Source organism: Homalodisca vitripennis, chromosome 4, assembly GCF_021130785.1.
Source record: "Homalodisca vitripennis isolate AUS2020 chromosome 4, UT_GWSS_2.1, whole genome shotgun sequence".
In the NCBI taxonomy this organism is placed as follows: Eukaryota; Metazoa; Arthropoda; class Insecta; order Hemiptera; family Cicadellidae; genus Homalodisca; species Homalodisca vitripennis.
Window position 1 is genome coordinate 199,384,612 of NC_060210.1, and position 15,811 is coordinate 199,400,422.

The 15,811-nt window shown below is 35.9% G+C and overlaps 1 protein-coding gene across 3 annotated transcripts; it reads left to right on the top strand.

Annotated features, from left to right (window-relative positions):
* The first annotated feature begins 483 nt into the window (after positions 1-483).
* On the top strand, positions 484-12,613 carry LOC124360884. 3 transcript variants are annotated; one of them, XM_046814863.1, is made up of 3 exons: positions 484-776; positions 8,149-8,259; positions 11,883-12,613. In XM_046814863.1, the coding sequence occupies exons 2-3, from the start codon at positions 8,172-8,174 to the stop codon at positions 12,191-12,193; spliced, it is 399 nt and encodes a 132-aa protein (XP_046670819.1). In that variant the 5' UTR covers positions 484-776; positions 8,149-8,171; the 3' UTR covers positions 12,194-12,613. The 3 variants fall into 3 exon arrangements, with proteins under 3 accessions (XP_046670819.1, XP_046670817.1, XP_046670816.1); XM_046814861.1 differs by lacking the exon at positions 11,883-12,613 and adding an exon at positions 9,893-10,554 and having other exon boundaries at positions 488-780; XM_046814860.1 differs by lacking the exon at positions 11,883-12,613 and adding an exon at positions 9,893-10,554 and having other exon boundaries at positions 489-776.
* The last annotated feature ends 3,198 nt before the right edge of the window (positions 12,614-15,811 follow it).

The following is a 15,811-nucleotide window of genomic DNA, read 5'->3' on the forward strand; positions in this document are numbered from 1 at the left end:
ATTACCTCCCTTTTAGTGCAGCGTCTCGAATCTGACGCTGTCACAGACTTCACTCCTGGAATCTGGAGTCATGTTCGTCTGAAGAGATCCAAAAAAAGTCAGCGACGAAAAAACTCAAATAAATTTCATACATCAATTTTGACATTAGAGACACCTAGACTACAAAGTATAGTATATATATTAAGAGGTATTCTCATTCTTTCATCAGATACTACACGATTAAGTGCACTACGATGTTTTAGATACGATCTCTAAGCAGTTGTGTTTTCTACAAATAATGTAGCTATAGTGCGAAGTTTTCACTGTACTTACTCTAAAATTGATCTTGTACAAAAACAATTGGCATAAATCTGACTAGAAGTAAAAAAACGATTGCCGTAGTCTTATTTTTTTTACAGACAAATAGAATGTAAGAATACCCGACGAAAGACAGACTTGTAGGCCTACATCGCTTATCTTATCTCTTCAGTTGCATCAAGATAGCAAGAAAACAGTCCGTAATTAGTGTTATCGAAAGGAAGCGACAGTGAAAGCTTAGTTGTACAGCAGTAGTTGCCGTGACAATAATTGATTATTCACGAACATTGCACACACGTTGTTGGTTGTAGGTGAAGCTCTGTGTGTAGCCGACAGGTGAGATAGTTCGCAACTTGGCCGTGCCACAGGTGTAGCAGCACCGTACAGTGTGTCTACTACAGTTGTTACTATGTAGTCAGACCTAGACATCTGTGAACCGTGAAATATAGCTGACTGTTAACTTGGACTATTTCTAATACGTAAGTACGTATATTTATAGTTTCTTAAATATTGCACACGTTTCATTTACTTTTATTGATAAACAAATTGTATACAAAACAAAATGTTTTGCAACATTTTCATTCTGTTCTATTTGTTTGTGCACAGATAGATTTGTTTTAAATTTACAGTTTTTAATTACTTTACAAGTACAGTAAAGTATACCACAAACAGTCTATGTGGATTATGTATGTAACTATTACTATGGTTTACTTGTTACTGTATTTGTAACATAAAACCACACAATCGTGGATCATATTTTTCTGAAGAATAGTCTGTAAGAAATTTTGATTTGTACGAAGAAATCCTAGTTTTTCGTGGAACCCATAAAACAATGTCTCCTATGGAAGAAATCAACCGCCAGCCGCTCTAATTTTGAAGTGGTTCGAAATGGAAGGTTACCAAAAGGGTTAAATATTATAAATGATACATTTTTTACAAATAATACTTTTTAGCTTTATATACAGCCTACTGATAATAGTCTCCGGACTGTAAATAAAACTTAAATTAGCGTCATTGAAGGAGATAAAAAGTCACTATATTACTAAAAATGACAACTTTCACTCAATTTGTTATGTTAGCTGATTATGATTAATTAGGCGTCTGACGGTGCTTTTAAATGTGTAAAGCAATAAAAAATTTATGTTGGTATTTTTAACGCATTCGATAACTTCCTATTTCAACTCTCCCCCACCAAATTTGCCCGACGAAATACTAATTTTTTACGATCACGTAAAATTGGGTGGTCCAATAATACAAATTGTTTCTTGCATTCTGAGCTGGATTTTATAGTTTTCACAACAAAAAAACACGCGACAAAAAATAAATTTTTTAACATAAATTATTTGAGTTTATTGCAGAGCATCAATAAAATAACTCCGATTTTTTACATAGAATTGTTTTATTGAGATTTCTCAACCCACTAATTAAGTAACCCGAATAACATATATCTATTTGACAAATACATTATTTTAAAGTGCTTACTAAGTGAAATTAATTATTCACGGTTCTCAACCAAGCCCAGACTCGCAGGCGATACCAGGAGGTGTTATATTTACAGTAACATTGTTTACCGAACAGTGCAGTACAGTCATCGGCAGTCTTATCTGTGTTCACCGTGAGAGAACGGTAATAAATGTTTTTGAGTCGTTTACGCTTCTCTCAAACAACGATACAGTTTCACAGAGAACCTGCTGTCCTATTCACGTTCCTCAACCAAGCCCAGACTTGCAGGCGATACCAGGAGGTGTTATATTTACAGTAACATTGTTTACCGAACAGTGCAGTACAGTCATCGGCAGTCTTATCTGTGTTCACCGTGAGAGAACGGTAATAAATGTTTTTGAGTCGTTTACGCTTCTCTCAAACAACGACACAGTTTCACAGAGAACCTGCTGTCCTATTCACGTTCCTCAACCAAGCCCAGACTTGCAGGCGATACCAGGAGGTGTTATATTTACAGTAACATTGTTTACCGAACAGTGCAGTACAGTCATCGGCAGTCTTATCTGTGTTCACCGTGAGAGAACGGTAATAAATGTTTTTGAGTCGTTTACGCTTCTCTCAAACAACGATACAGTTTCACAGAGAACCTGCTGTCCTATTCACGTTCCTCAACCAAGCCCAGACTCGCAGGCGATACCAGGAGGTGTTATATTTACAGTAACATTGTTTACCGAACAGTGCAGTACAGTCATCGGCAGTCTTATCTGTGTTCACCGTGAGAGAACGGTAATAAATGTTTTTGAGTCGTTTACGCTTCTCTCAAACAACGATACAGTTTCACAGAGAACCTGCTGTCCTATTCACGTTCCTCAACCAAGCCCAGACTCGCAGGCGATACCAGGAGGTGTTATATTTACAGTAACATTGTTTACCGTACAGTGCAGTACAGTCATCGGCAGTCTTATCTGTGTTCACCGTGAGAGAACGTTAATAAATGTTTTTGAGTCGTTTACGCTTCTCTCAAACAACGATACAGTTTCACAGAGAACCTGCTGTCCTATTCACGTTCCTCAAAACCGGTTGCACTCTCTAAAATGTCATCAAATTATAGTTTCCTTAATCGGTTTGAACACAATAGTAAAAGGAGATTCTAGATTTTGAATTTTTAAATTATTTCTAAATTTCTAGCCAAATCCAAATTGTTGTGTAAAACTATAAGTTGCATGACTTAGCATGTTCTAATGTAAAATTAAAAAATACATATTTTTGAAAATATATACAGTTTTTTAAAATATTATATTCTTTATTAGCCTAAATTTGATACAGTGTAATTACAGGTCTATATTTTATAGCGTACATCTGAGTCGATTTGAGTTACAGGGAAGTATTTTATTAGGAAGTGTATTTGATACGTACTAGACATTCGTTGATACGTTCTCGTAAATATAAGCCGAATATAAAGAAAGAATAGAGAGTTAATATACTACCATAATTGGTAGACTGGCTATTTCAAAGTCACGCATTAAATTTAATATGTGAAACGTATATACTATTGTATCACTAAGTTCTGATTATATTTACCTGAAAAGTGATGTAAAATGTAAAGTTTAAGTGTATACATTGCTATGTACTATTGGTTCTGAAAAATTCTTTTGATTAAAATACGAAGTTATTAAAAAAAACTCATTTCAAATTCAAGATTTTCACAAAGACAACAAAGTTGTAATTTTGTTAACACATAATATAGTTACAAGCAGTTAAAGAATGAATCCACCATGGTTAGTGGTGGGTGATTAAGTACCAAAGCCATGGAAAAACTGCATCACCCTACGCATTAAATTTAGATGTAAAGAAATTCATTTTACGTAGTTTTTTTACATTGCCTGTATGAAGACGTGTTGCGGTTTTAATGTTTCAAAGAATCCGCCCTTTGGCTAATTTGACCTCGAGCAGGCCTGTTCCTATACATTTCTGTATTTCTCTCCGAAAAGAGATGACAAATTTCGATATATTCACGGAATCTGCATATTAATTGGTTTTATTAATGCAATGCACATTGACATTAGTGTATTAAATAGTGTAGTTCGATATTATATACCCATATTTTCATACATCTCCAAGAGATGAGAAAACAACGATGGTCAATCGATAATAATTGAACTATTTTTATTGTCTATATACTCTAATAAATGATGTTAGTTTGATATAACCCCTTCAAAATGTATGCTAAGCAACAGATTCAACTTTTTATGTTGACGAAAATCACAAATGCGCGTTCCACTATTTCAGGGTTGTAATTACTGGTAAATCCTAAAAAAAAAAAAAAAAAAAAAAAAAAAAAAAAAAAAAAAATGGGAAACAACATAATTTTAAATGGTGTTATACATAAAATCGAAGTTTTGAGGATTTTTACCACTAGAACACTTTTACAACACTTTTACAACACTTTTAAAATAAGGTCTTAGTATTGTGAAGAACTCGCTTGGCCCCGTGTTTCCATTTTTACAGTTTAGTTTTAAAAACGTACTTTTAACAGAAATACTCAACTCTCACTTTAAAATGACTTAGTTGTGTGTTTACATCTTGAGAACACACGTATTTATCAGATAAGACTGGACTGTTGATAAGACGTGGAATGTTGAGTAATTGGAATGTCGACGGTTTTTTATAAAAGTCGATCAGTGTTGGCATCTTCTATTTAGTCAGCTGGATGACATCTGCAGTACTGTGAGGCAGACACAAGTGTATTCACTAGTTTGTACCCAGTTCACTATGGGCTACGGTACAATCAATAAAAATCTTAATAACTAATACGTTAAGAAATCCAAATATTACAAATATTATGCTTTAGTAGCAGACATCAGAAACAACATTGCTAATATATTAAGAAGTTCTTTCAAAGTGGACGAAAATTTAGCTTGACACACTAAATTTTATTATTTAAAACCCTAATAAATGTAAGATTTTATGAAATTGTTTACACCTGTTGAGTACTTGCAAAAGGTCTGCTGTATAGAAATACATAAAAAGTATTTTTCACATTTCAAGTATCGGATGGAATATTTTATGCCCCAGTTTTATATTTTAAGAATTAAATAACAAATTTAACATTATTGTATAATTATCTATATATATAAAAGAAAGTCGTGTTAGTTTACACTATTTATAAGTCAAGAACGGCTGATCCGATTTGGCTGAAAATTGGTAGGGAGGTAGCTAAGAACTAGGAGAACGACATAGGATTTTTATCCCGTTCCCGATTCAGGATTCCGCCCCACTGGTATCTAAAAGTTACAGAAAGATCCGTAAGAAATGCATTGCAGCAAACATATGTTATTAAGTGAAAGAGCCTTTTCAAATTTAATCAGCTGTTCTTTGTAAACATATATAATGCGACAAAAGAAATATATGTTTATATCATTTAATTACTATTTTAAATTTCTTTACACTTATACTTTGAAAGCATAGAGTAAGCTTAAGAGAAACAGCAAGTTTTGTTTCAACTGTTTCTGCAATCACTGTTAATCATAGAATTTACTATCCAGATAATACAATTCAAATTTGACGTAAAAATTCACCTTTAACTGCAATATTTATCTAATATAAGCCATGCTCATGCTTGATCAGAAGAGCAATGCAGATATCAAAATTATTATCTTACGTTGGCTACAAATATAAAGAATGTTATAAAACCAACCTTAGTTGTTTTTTTTGACAGAAGTATGGTTCTCAAAACTCCGTGTGTACATATTCTCTCAATCGAGACAACAAAGCAAGCTCAATCATGGCATCGGAGATATAACTAATTTGATCCAGAAGTGATACACGCGCAAAGCCTAAAATAAAAAACCATACGCAATTTCGCTTAACATCTGAAGCTCATAATCATTAGCCTGTAATAATATGTACCTAAAATATGCCTACTTTCGTTTCAAAATTACATTGAGCGCCTTCATTTATTACATTGTATGTGCGCTAATGAATTCCGACTTTTTGACTCCTGTCCACGATGGTCTAATATACGTAGTTCAATTATATACAAAAATCATGGAATATTGGAGAAAACTTCCAGTTATTTCATAGGTGCATATTGAGACTGCTTTAAAATTTAAATCTTAAATAGATCATGAGCTTGGAGTATCTTTCAGTGACTATCATTTATCTCAGAAGGGCAATAACGACATTCAAAAGAAATATGCCTCCTATGTCCCAATTTTTCTGTAGGAAATCGTGTGCGAAGCCGTGGGTATTTGGTTGTAATTGGTATTTTATTGAAAATGAAGAGTTTTCGTTATAAAATACTACGAATTTATTGACGAACTAGCTGTTATCCGCAGCCAATTTCGCATAATTGCTTTTACTAAGTAATATAAGGACTTCGGTTCTTAAGATTTGCGTGCGAAGCCGTGGGTAACAGCTAGTAAAATAATAATACGAATGTTGAGTTTAGCTCCAGCTCAACTTCCTCTTAGTGCAGCGTCTGGAATCTGACGCTGTCACAGACTTGACTCCTGGAATCTGGAGCCATATTTATTTGAAGACAACCAAAAGAAAGTCGACGACGAAGATGCTCGAAACGAACTCTTTATTATCAGAAACACCTTATTAAAAAGTGTATAGTTTAATCCAGGTGAAAAGGCATTCTCATTGTCTCATCAGGTACACAATTGAGTGCACTAAGATGTTTCTGACACGATCTCTAAGCACGGTGGATCCACCGAGTACCTCTGTGACAGCTCCACTAAGAAGAAGGTGAACTGGAGTTTAACTCATATCGAAGATTCATGTAGAATCAACCCTTCCTACCATCACTACGATAGATGTCACGATGTTACCTTACAATCTGTCGATTATAAAATACACTAAATGTTTCTAGTGTTTCCTAAAATTTACAATTTGTGTTTCATAAGTATCCGACTGGACATTTTGAAATTTGTTTGAGTCAAATATTTTATATGAGTTGACATTGGACTATTAATAGATTAGATGATTTTCTTGATGATTCCATCTTTGTCTTTGAATTCCATCCCACTATAAGCCAGTAATCCACTGATCTAATGTAATAATAAAAGATGAGTAATTGATATACCGGTTATAGTATGATACAACAATCATCCGCTGAGACTCATATGGTTGAGTTTAAGACCTACTTCGGGTACAAGTGTGGTAATATACGTTAGACAAGTGTCAGCAGCTTCGTGATCAACATTCCGAGGCTACCAGTTTGCATGACAATCAACATGCAGTCGATTCGAGTTATAGGGAAGTATTATATTAGGAAGTGTATTTGGGAATTTCCCGTTAATATTAAGTCGGTCAGTTATGTGTATCGGACACATGTTAATTCATAATGTCATAGTGTTGAAATAAATGATTCTTTGCTTAAAGAATTGTTATTGACGATGGAAGGTTTGACAGGATTACAGGATTTCGGATATTTGCCATCGTTATGGTTACAAAAGGTATAACACAACGTTTCGAGGATTGGAATCTATCCTCTTCGTCAAGTGGGGGAGGTATTAATGCATACAAAAATAAAGAAACAGAAAGAAGAAAAGAAGGGAAATAAAAGAGTTCAAACATACCCAAAACTGCTTGGAGTCTAGTCCAGGCGTTGTCACTGCAAAGAATGAAAGTCCCGAGCACAAGTCATGAGTATGAGAAATACAATCACATGCTGTTTTATTACTCACTTGCGATTTTCATGTATCCTACTTTCATCCGTGCCGGTGTGACAACGCCTGGACTGGACTCCAAGCAGCTTTTGGGTATGTTTGAACCCGTTTTCTTTCCTTTCTTTTCTTCTTTCTATTCTTTATTTTTGTATGTACTAATACTTTCCCCACCTGACGAAGAGGATAGATTCCAATCCTCGAAACGTTGTGTTATACCTTTTGTAACCATAACGATGGCAAATATCCGAAGTCCTGTTGTCCTGTCAATAAATTATTGTCTGCTCTGAAGGCTAAGATTTATTTACTGGTGCAACAGCCACTTTTACTTCGGTATATGGCTTTTAAGAGAAGGCTGTGCTGGTAGCAATCCTGATTTTATCCTTTTAAGAATAATTTTAAACCTAGAACACTTTCACGGCCTTACTTTTTTTGTGGAATTGTGAGAGATTTAATGATCTCAGTAAAATGATCAATTAATTAATGTTAATCCAGTGGTATTTTTAGATGTTTCGATATTTTACAGTATTTTAAGAAAAAAAATTCTGTTTGTACTTTTTTTACGGCTGAAAATAAGGGAACAAAGGTTTTGAGGTCTAATGTTGTTCTTATGGGACAAACCTCAAGCCGTTTAAGTAATAATACTAAAGTAATAATAATAATACTAAAGCACTGTAAAATCGATATCAATCCCAAGACAGTCATCGGTTCTCTGAAGTAACATTGTGTTGTCCAGGTATGTGAGAGAAGACGCCAGTTATGTACAGACTCCTGCTTCTGGTTTCTGCATGTCTGGGAGCCCATCATCCTGAAGTCCTAGGGGAGGAACCAGATCCTGAGGACGTGGGTAAGCTTTATCCATTGTAGTGTTGAATGTCATAGGAACATTGATAGTGTTGGTATTCCTTTAGTGTTTAGGATACAGGATATTCTGGTGATATCGTGGGTAGGTTACAATAGTAAACGTGCAACCTTTTCCAACTCATCGATTATGTTACGTTTCCCCAGAAGTCACTTAAGAACGTAGAAGAATAATTAATCCTACAAGGAGTTCTGAGTTCAGAATTAAATCAACTTTTCACTAATTAGCCTCAAACATTTGCAGACTACCGTAAGGTCTACCACTTTATAACACGCTGTAGTAGTCCAACCAGGAAATGAAGTAGAAGATTGGGAAGGATTATTACGTTAAATACATACTTGAAGTTTGGCACACTTCCATATAGCCTCGGAGCATGAAAACAATTTCCACAGTATAAGCATACGACGTGGTTTTTGTGGAATCAATAGAGGAATTTTTCGAAGAATAAAATCGATCTCAGCCACACTAGTTTTGCTGGACGTTGAAATCGGAAGAGTTTATAAAATATGGAACAATAATTTCTTTCTCACATTATATTTTTCTTAGCTTGAGACACTTAAAAGTGACATACATTATAGTTCATGTTACCGTCAGAGAACTAGATAAAGAGATTGTAAATCACTACTTTCGGGGTTTGTAGACGGATGCCAGACGATGGCTTAACATTTATTTACATGTACGGCGTTTGGTTTTAAGTAAGAACATTTCATATGAGTAAAAAATTATCGTTTCAAGTATTTTTACCTTTTTTATACTCCCGTATTTTTACCTCTATCAAAACTAGCGCGGGTGACGATCAATATTTTTCTTTCTTTGAGAAATTTTCTCTGTTGTTTTCAAGATAAATACAGATGTAACACAAACTGGCTCTCAGCTCTTGGACTGTCGGTTCTTAGGCTTACGCACTCGGTGTCATGTGTTTATCAATTCATACCTCTTCACAAAACATTGCTTACACAGTTATATCTATCAGGAAGCGCCTTGCCTCTGCGTAACAATCGATCAACAGCAACATAAGAAAATTAAATAAAATAGTAGAAAATTGTCATAATATTAAGTAACCAACCGAAAGAGAATAGCATATATACTGGACTTCGAGACAGGCACGATTGTTGCAAGACGCTCCCCGTCCGTCAACCAACGACACTCAAAAGGCATAAGCTCATGCCTTGCTCTTGAATATGCTGTTATGCAACTACTTGCGGGGTGTCGTGCAACTACTCTTGAGGCAAGTAATGTTGCATCATCTTGCGTCTCTCGTGCAACTACTCGTGATGCATGCGATGTTGCATCAGCTTACGTCTCTCGTGCAACTACTCGTGATGCATGCGATGTTGCATCAGCTTGCGTCTCTCGTGCAACTACTCGTGATGCATGCGATGTTGCATCAGCTTGCGTCTCTCGTGCAACTACTCACGAGGCATGCAATGGGTATCTGGCTAGCGTCATGACATGGAAAGGGAGCTATTGGGATGATAGTAAGGTAGTGGCGGAGGTGCTTTGCTTACTGGAATCCTGTTGGATTGCACTATCTGACTGAAAATATTTAAAACAAAAAATACTGCTTGAGCTTCCTAACACAATTTGGATTGTACTGAACAGCTGTTGTTTGTTTCAGACAACGGGCAATGTATCCCTATAATGTGCGAGATGGGGGTTCCGCCCAAACAGTGTACCAGCCTCTGCGCCCTCCGCCACTACCTCCCCACCTGCCACCCTCCGGGCGATTTCTGCCTCTGCAAGCGTTTAGTCGGTAACTCCGTCGAGCTCGTCAGTCCAGACGAGGTGTTGGACCAGCCTGAGGAGCCTCAGGTGCACTACAGCGTCTTGGCCGTCTTCGTACCTTTGAGGGACTTCTTTTTCCAGGATGCTTCCGAGGAAGAAGAGGTTATTTTTCCCACGGCCGAGACCTACGCCAGTGTCAACGTCCACGAAGGAAGACTCTTCTGGGACTTCCGGTACATCCTGACCGGACTCTTCCTCCTGATGGTGGCTCTGGTGGTCTACGAGTTGATCATGTGTAGGGCGCAGTCTCGTCAAGACAGGCTCGAGACTGGAGAACCAATCAAGTGGATTTTAACATGAAGATCTTAACTTAATGGTTTGATTCTACGAAGAATAGAATTTGTTCTTCAAATATTAACTGATTGTTTAAAATTTTAAGTGTGAAAAATATTGGACCAACGTTTAGAATTTGTAATTATAAAACTATTTGGATTTTATATTTATTGATTTGTAAGATGAATCTCCAACTGACAATTAAAACTGTTTTTAAAGATTTGTAATTGCATTCTTAACCCCTAGAAATTCGACGACAGTCCAGCATTAGCATTCCCGTGTTTTAATTTCCATTGCCTATTCTGTGCTTGTTCTCATTCTTGACTCTATTCAGAGATTTAAGTTTCCTGACATCTCTGAGCGGAATAATTTTGGCTGTGAGTTGGCTGCTCTAACGTCCATGGTTGTACACCCAAGAGGATATTACATTCTTAAAGATTGCAGCGGCATCTGATAAGAATCGTATACAATTGTAGGGGTTTCTTGTTTGTTAGGCATTCCTAACTAAAAATGGATGCCAAATGCACTAGTCCAGTTTGAGTTAATAAAAGAGTATTTGGAGCATACTCTTGGCTATGTCATTAAGCTATGAGGACGAGCACCTGATTTTACCAACACCCTCTTGATACAGGAGAAAGCAGCAATAAGGGTGGTTTTCCATATGGTTTATCTGGTATATTGTTTGGTTACTAACTAAAACAGAAATTTTAGAGATAAAATATTCGTAAGCTAAAAAGTTTGAGTCACAAGAGGGAGTACGATTTTACTAAGTTCCGGGAGCCAAGGAAGATGGATGGGAGTAAAATTGTCACCTTACCGGCCTCGTAACCCAGTTCAGTTGTACGTAAACCCTTCTATGCTAACTGTTCAGGCAGGAGGACAGCATTCAGACCAGAGATATAGCTGAGATACTCGGTACTTTCTAGAAGTGGGAAATGATCATATTTTTCCTGTACCTTCATTGGTTCAGGAACCAAACCTTATGATGGAGATGTTGGTTGCATCCGTGGCATTGGTCACTATTCATGAGGAGAGGTAACCGCAATGTCATTGTGGTTACTCAAACAGCGCTTCAGGTATATGTGCACACTATTCATGACCTCGGACAACCTTGAACATTTGTACCGTTGATCTTTTTCCAGTCGTAGCGTTAACATCACTAGAGGTCTACTACCTGATTTGTTCAAGTAATTAAGTTTTTAAATAAACTTCCAGTGTAGTTTTTTTTAAAATATGGACACCCCAAGAAAACCATTTTCTTTCAATTTGAATGTTGAATTTAGCTCCATGATGACTTTTTCCTATTTTATATGTCACTGATGCCGAAACGATGCGAAGTCTCGTTTTGTGCTTCCTCGTCGCCGACTTTCTTTGGATCTCTTCAGACGAACGTGACTCCAGATTCCAGGAGTCAAGTCCGAGACAGCGTCAGATTCCAGACGCTGCACTAAGAGGAAGGTGAACTGGAGCTAAATTCAACATTCAAGTTTTCATCCTTCACCGAACAGTTGATGATGGCCAGTGTAATCTAGTGACCCTTGTGCTTGCAGACCGAGACCCGAGGGTGAGTTGCTACGATGGCTTCCCTAGCGGCCAGTGCGCCGCCCGCTGCCACAGCTCTGACACTGCCCCCGCCTGCCTGAAGGGCGGCGCCTGCGTGTGCCAGTCCCTGGCGCCACCCCCAGTCCTCGGGCCCTCCCTGGTACTCCAACAGCTCGCGGAAGAGGCCCGTCTGGAGTCCTGGACCACGATCCAGGACATCGTCCTCGACTCCGCACTCGTATACCTCGCCGTCGCCTGTCTCCTCTACTACTGTCGCAGGAGGTGCTCACGCAGAAAGTCACCCACCGTCAGCATCTAGAGAGAAACATCCGCTGGCTCGCTCTCTAATTCAAATACAATTCTATATCGTATTAATGTTTATTTAAAAAGTAATTACTGTAGTAGACATAAATAAGAAGCTGACCATAGCAGAACAGCTCCAAATAATGTGTTAGCAACAATTTGTTGTGTTACACTTTACAATCACTTAATTAAGCTCATAAATTAAGTTTACTGTTTTGATAAAAAGCTGTAACAAAATAAAAAAAACAACGTAATCCAAAAATGAAGTAAGGATTAAGGGATTCTAGATGAAAACCTATCACAAAAGGGGAATTTGTGGCTTAATAAAATATTAGGCTCCATATCCACGACATTTTTTACAAAAGTAAGAATTTAAAAACACATGATTATATGTTAAATTCTTTGAGACAATAAACCTTCTTTTTTAATTCCTTAATTTTTTGCTTGAAAAATAATATATAATATCAACAACCATCCTTATTGCTTACTGCCTCGTTAAATTACAGTGGGTTGTTTACATCACATACAATATCAACAATTTTCAGGATAACTATTTTCGGTTGTCAATTTTTAAGGTGTGCTCAATATTAACCAACTATTACACTTAATTCTGCATTAACCAGTTAATAAGTTGGCGATAGACCATAAATCATTAACAAAATTTACTTACAAATCATCGATAGTATTTCAACACAACCATATAGTGTATCAGTATTTACTACGATTATTTAAGATAATCCCGAATTAAATATTTGTAATTAAATTATAAGTTTTCGAAGAAGTTCTTTTATGAAAGTAATTTCGTATATGTTAAATCTTTCAATACAGCATTTAGTTCATTTTTAAATAAGCTGATATTTCGAATCGATATAAGTATTTATGCACGCGTTTTAAAACAAATATTTACTGCTTCTATTACTAAATATAGAGTTCCCATATTACTGATAGTGCTGTCACCCAACGCAGGACGTCGGTACAAAGAAGTCCTTCTCAAGTCCCGCCAAGCGTTTAAGGTCTTCTCCAGTTACTCACAAAAATTTAAGAATTCTTAATCGATTATTTAATTTAAGATTTACTGTTATATTATTCCTTCTTGAAAATACCTAAGTAGATGAGAATAAGTTGTACTTTTACCGGCGATACCTTAATATTAACTTGAAGATATTACAAAGTAATTAGAACACGATCTAAAATACCTAATGATTAAAACAAATTGCATACTTGATAAAAAGTAAAATGTTTTGATAAATAAAAACTACCTTGAGTAGCTATATAACTAAACAAAGAAACAACATAGTTAGTTCATAAAGACAAACTTTATAGTGCTCCACAACCTTAGGAAAATGTCTCACATTTTATTGTTAATTGGTAAAAATCCTCAATAGAATTATCTGGATACTGAATTTCCAATAGCTCACATATTCGACTTGAGAAGAAAACACATCGGTTTATATATGTATTACTATATTTAGGTATAGTTTTTAGTCCACACAAACATTTCGAAGTCTTATCTACGAAACCACCACACTGTAATCGTTATTTGTAAGGTTTGTATTCTGCGAAAGTATAATTTACAATGTTTACAAGAATAGAGGTCGGGTTACTTTACAATGTTATCTTATCTTATCTACTTAACACAATACAACGCTATATAGGTCAGATCACAGATGCCTCAGAGAGCAGTCAGATATTATAATGTTAATCTGCAGAAGTTTTAGCGGTTTCGTTTACACTGACAAAAAGATCCTAATAGGCCATTCGTACGCATTGCTTGCCATACAAATTTATGGCGGAATTCTTCTCCTAAACATACAAAGACAGTTCTCCAGTAATGACAAGACATAAATTATAATCTAAACTTGAATTTTAGACAAATTCACATATTTCGCAATCTATAGGACGATAAATACAATTTTCTCAATTCATTTAAACATTTAACTAAATTTTCATCATACTTAATTCACTTTTCGTAAATTATAATAAATAAACGTAAAGTAGAAAACGTAAAAGAACACAACAGTATTTTTTATGTGTAAAGGAAACTAACTGAAATTGACAAGCAAAGCGAGTTGAATGTCTCGTTGATGTTGCTGTCGCTTTGCACCGAGAAATACAGCACGCAGTTTCTGCTCTCCTGATATCTTGGAGCGCCATTCCGCAACCTACCAGATAGTTTGAATTCCGGGCGACCGTATTGAACTGACATAGATTCCGCCAGGCGGCAGCACTGTCCAGAGAAAGGGAGTACAACAGTGTTAGTTCTTGCAGTCTCCGACAGATAGCAGCAGGTACACTATAAACTGTCGGAATGTGATTTGTTTTCCTAATCACTCACTCGCACTCGAGTTTTCCTTATTGGATACCAAAATAAATTAGAGTATTCACAAGACAGACTTTATTTAACACATTTCTAAATTTACAGGTATTACAACGAACGGTTTATTCTGCCTCCCAAAAGGAAACCTCTTTTCTGCAGTTCGAGGTAAATCCAAGAGACGAAGACAATTATCCATAGTAAAATTATAAAGTACTACAACAATATTACTGATTCGAAAGTAACGTATTTCGAGCTTCTAGGCCTATTTGAAGGCGATTTGGCGACAGGAAGTATGACTCATCGGGTAGTTTTCGACTCATTAAGAAACAAGGAAAGTATACTAGTTACATATAATGAAGTTTATTTTGGTCTCCGATAAGGAAAACTAGTCAATAATAGTGGCCTCCACATAATACTAAAGTACATTAATCTTTTTAAAGTAAAAAATTAATTTATAAAATGAAAAATTTTTTTATACTGTATTGAAACTGTAAAGTACGCGCCTATTATGTTTGGGCGTATTACGTTCTGGTGTGTTTGTTCAAATCTATATTGCACATCGATTTTTTCAAACTTGAAATAATACATGCTATTGATTGTTTCATACCATAATTCCAAAGAATATTTGTTTCTATAAAATATACAAAAAATCATCTTTTACTAAACACAACATACGAGTATATTGAGTATATTTCATACTACAATTGCGCTTTATTTCAACTATACTTTTTACGTACTCTCGGGTGAAGTTCCGCTTAGTTATGCACTAGTCATAAAATCACTATTATAGTTATAATAACACTCGTGGTATCTGCAACAAAAATTATAGGGAAGGTCTTTAGGGTTGTCAATTTTGTGGAAAATAAACAATGAGAGTAATAGCCAATAATTTGAGTAATCTTTGAGTAGGGTGGATGAATAGTAGTCTAATAAGCTATAGATTTGGAAGCCTTAATTTATTCCAATTAACAGAACAATGTTGTACATTTGAGTATTGGCAATACATTAATGCAGGTTGTTAACCGTTTCAGATTTCTTGTGTATTTTGTAAGAATAAGACGGAAGGAAACCCTTGAACAGTTCTGATTCCCGGATACAACAGAGACTTGATGGTAACCGATTTGACGATGACGCGACGTTTTCTTGATAGATTGACTCTGCTTGTGTGCGTGTGTGTTTGTGTGGAGGGGGAGGTTTGAACTGAGTATTTACTGATTCATTCATTCATTTAGTTTACTTGGATCCTTCACCCTCTCTGTTAACAACTTAAAATGATTGATTACGTGTTGACAACTAAGCTACGCGTACCTAACAGTC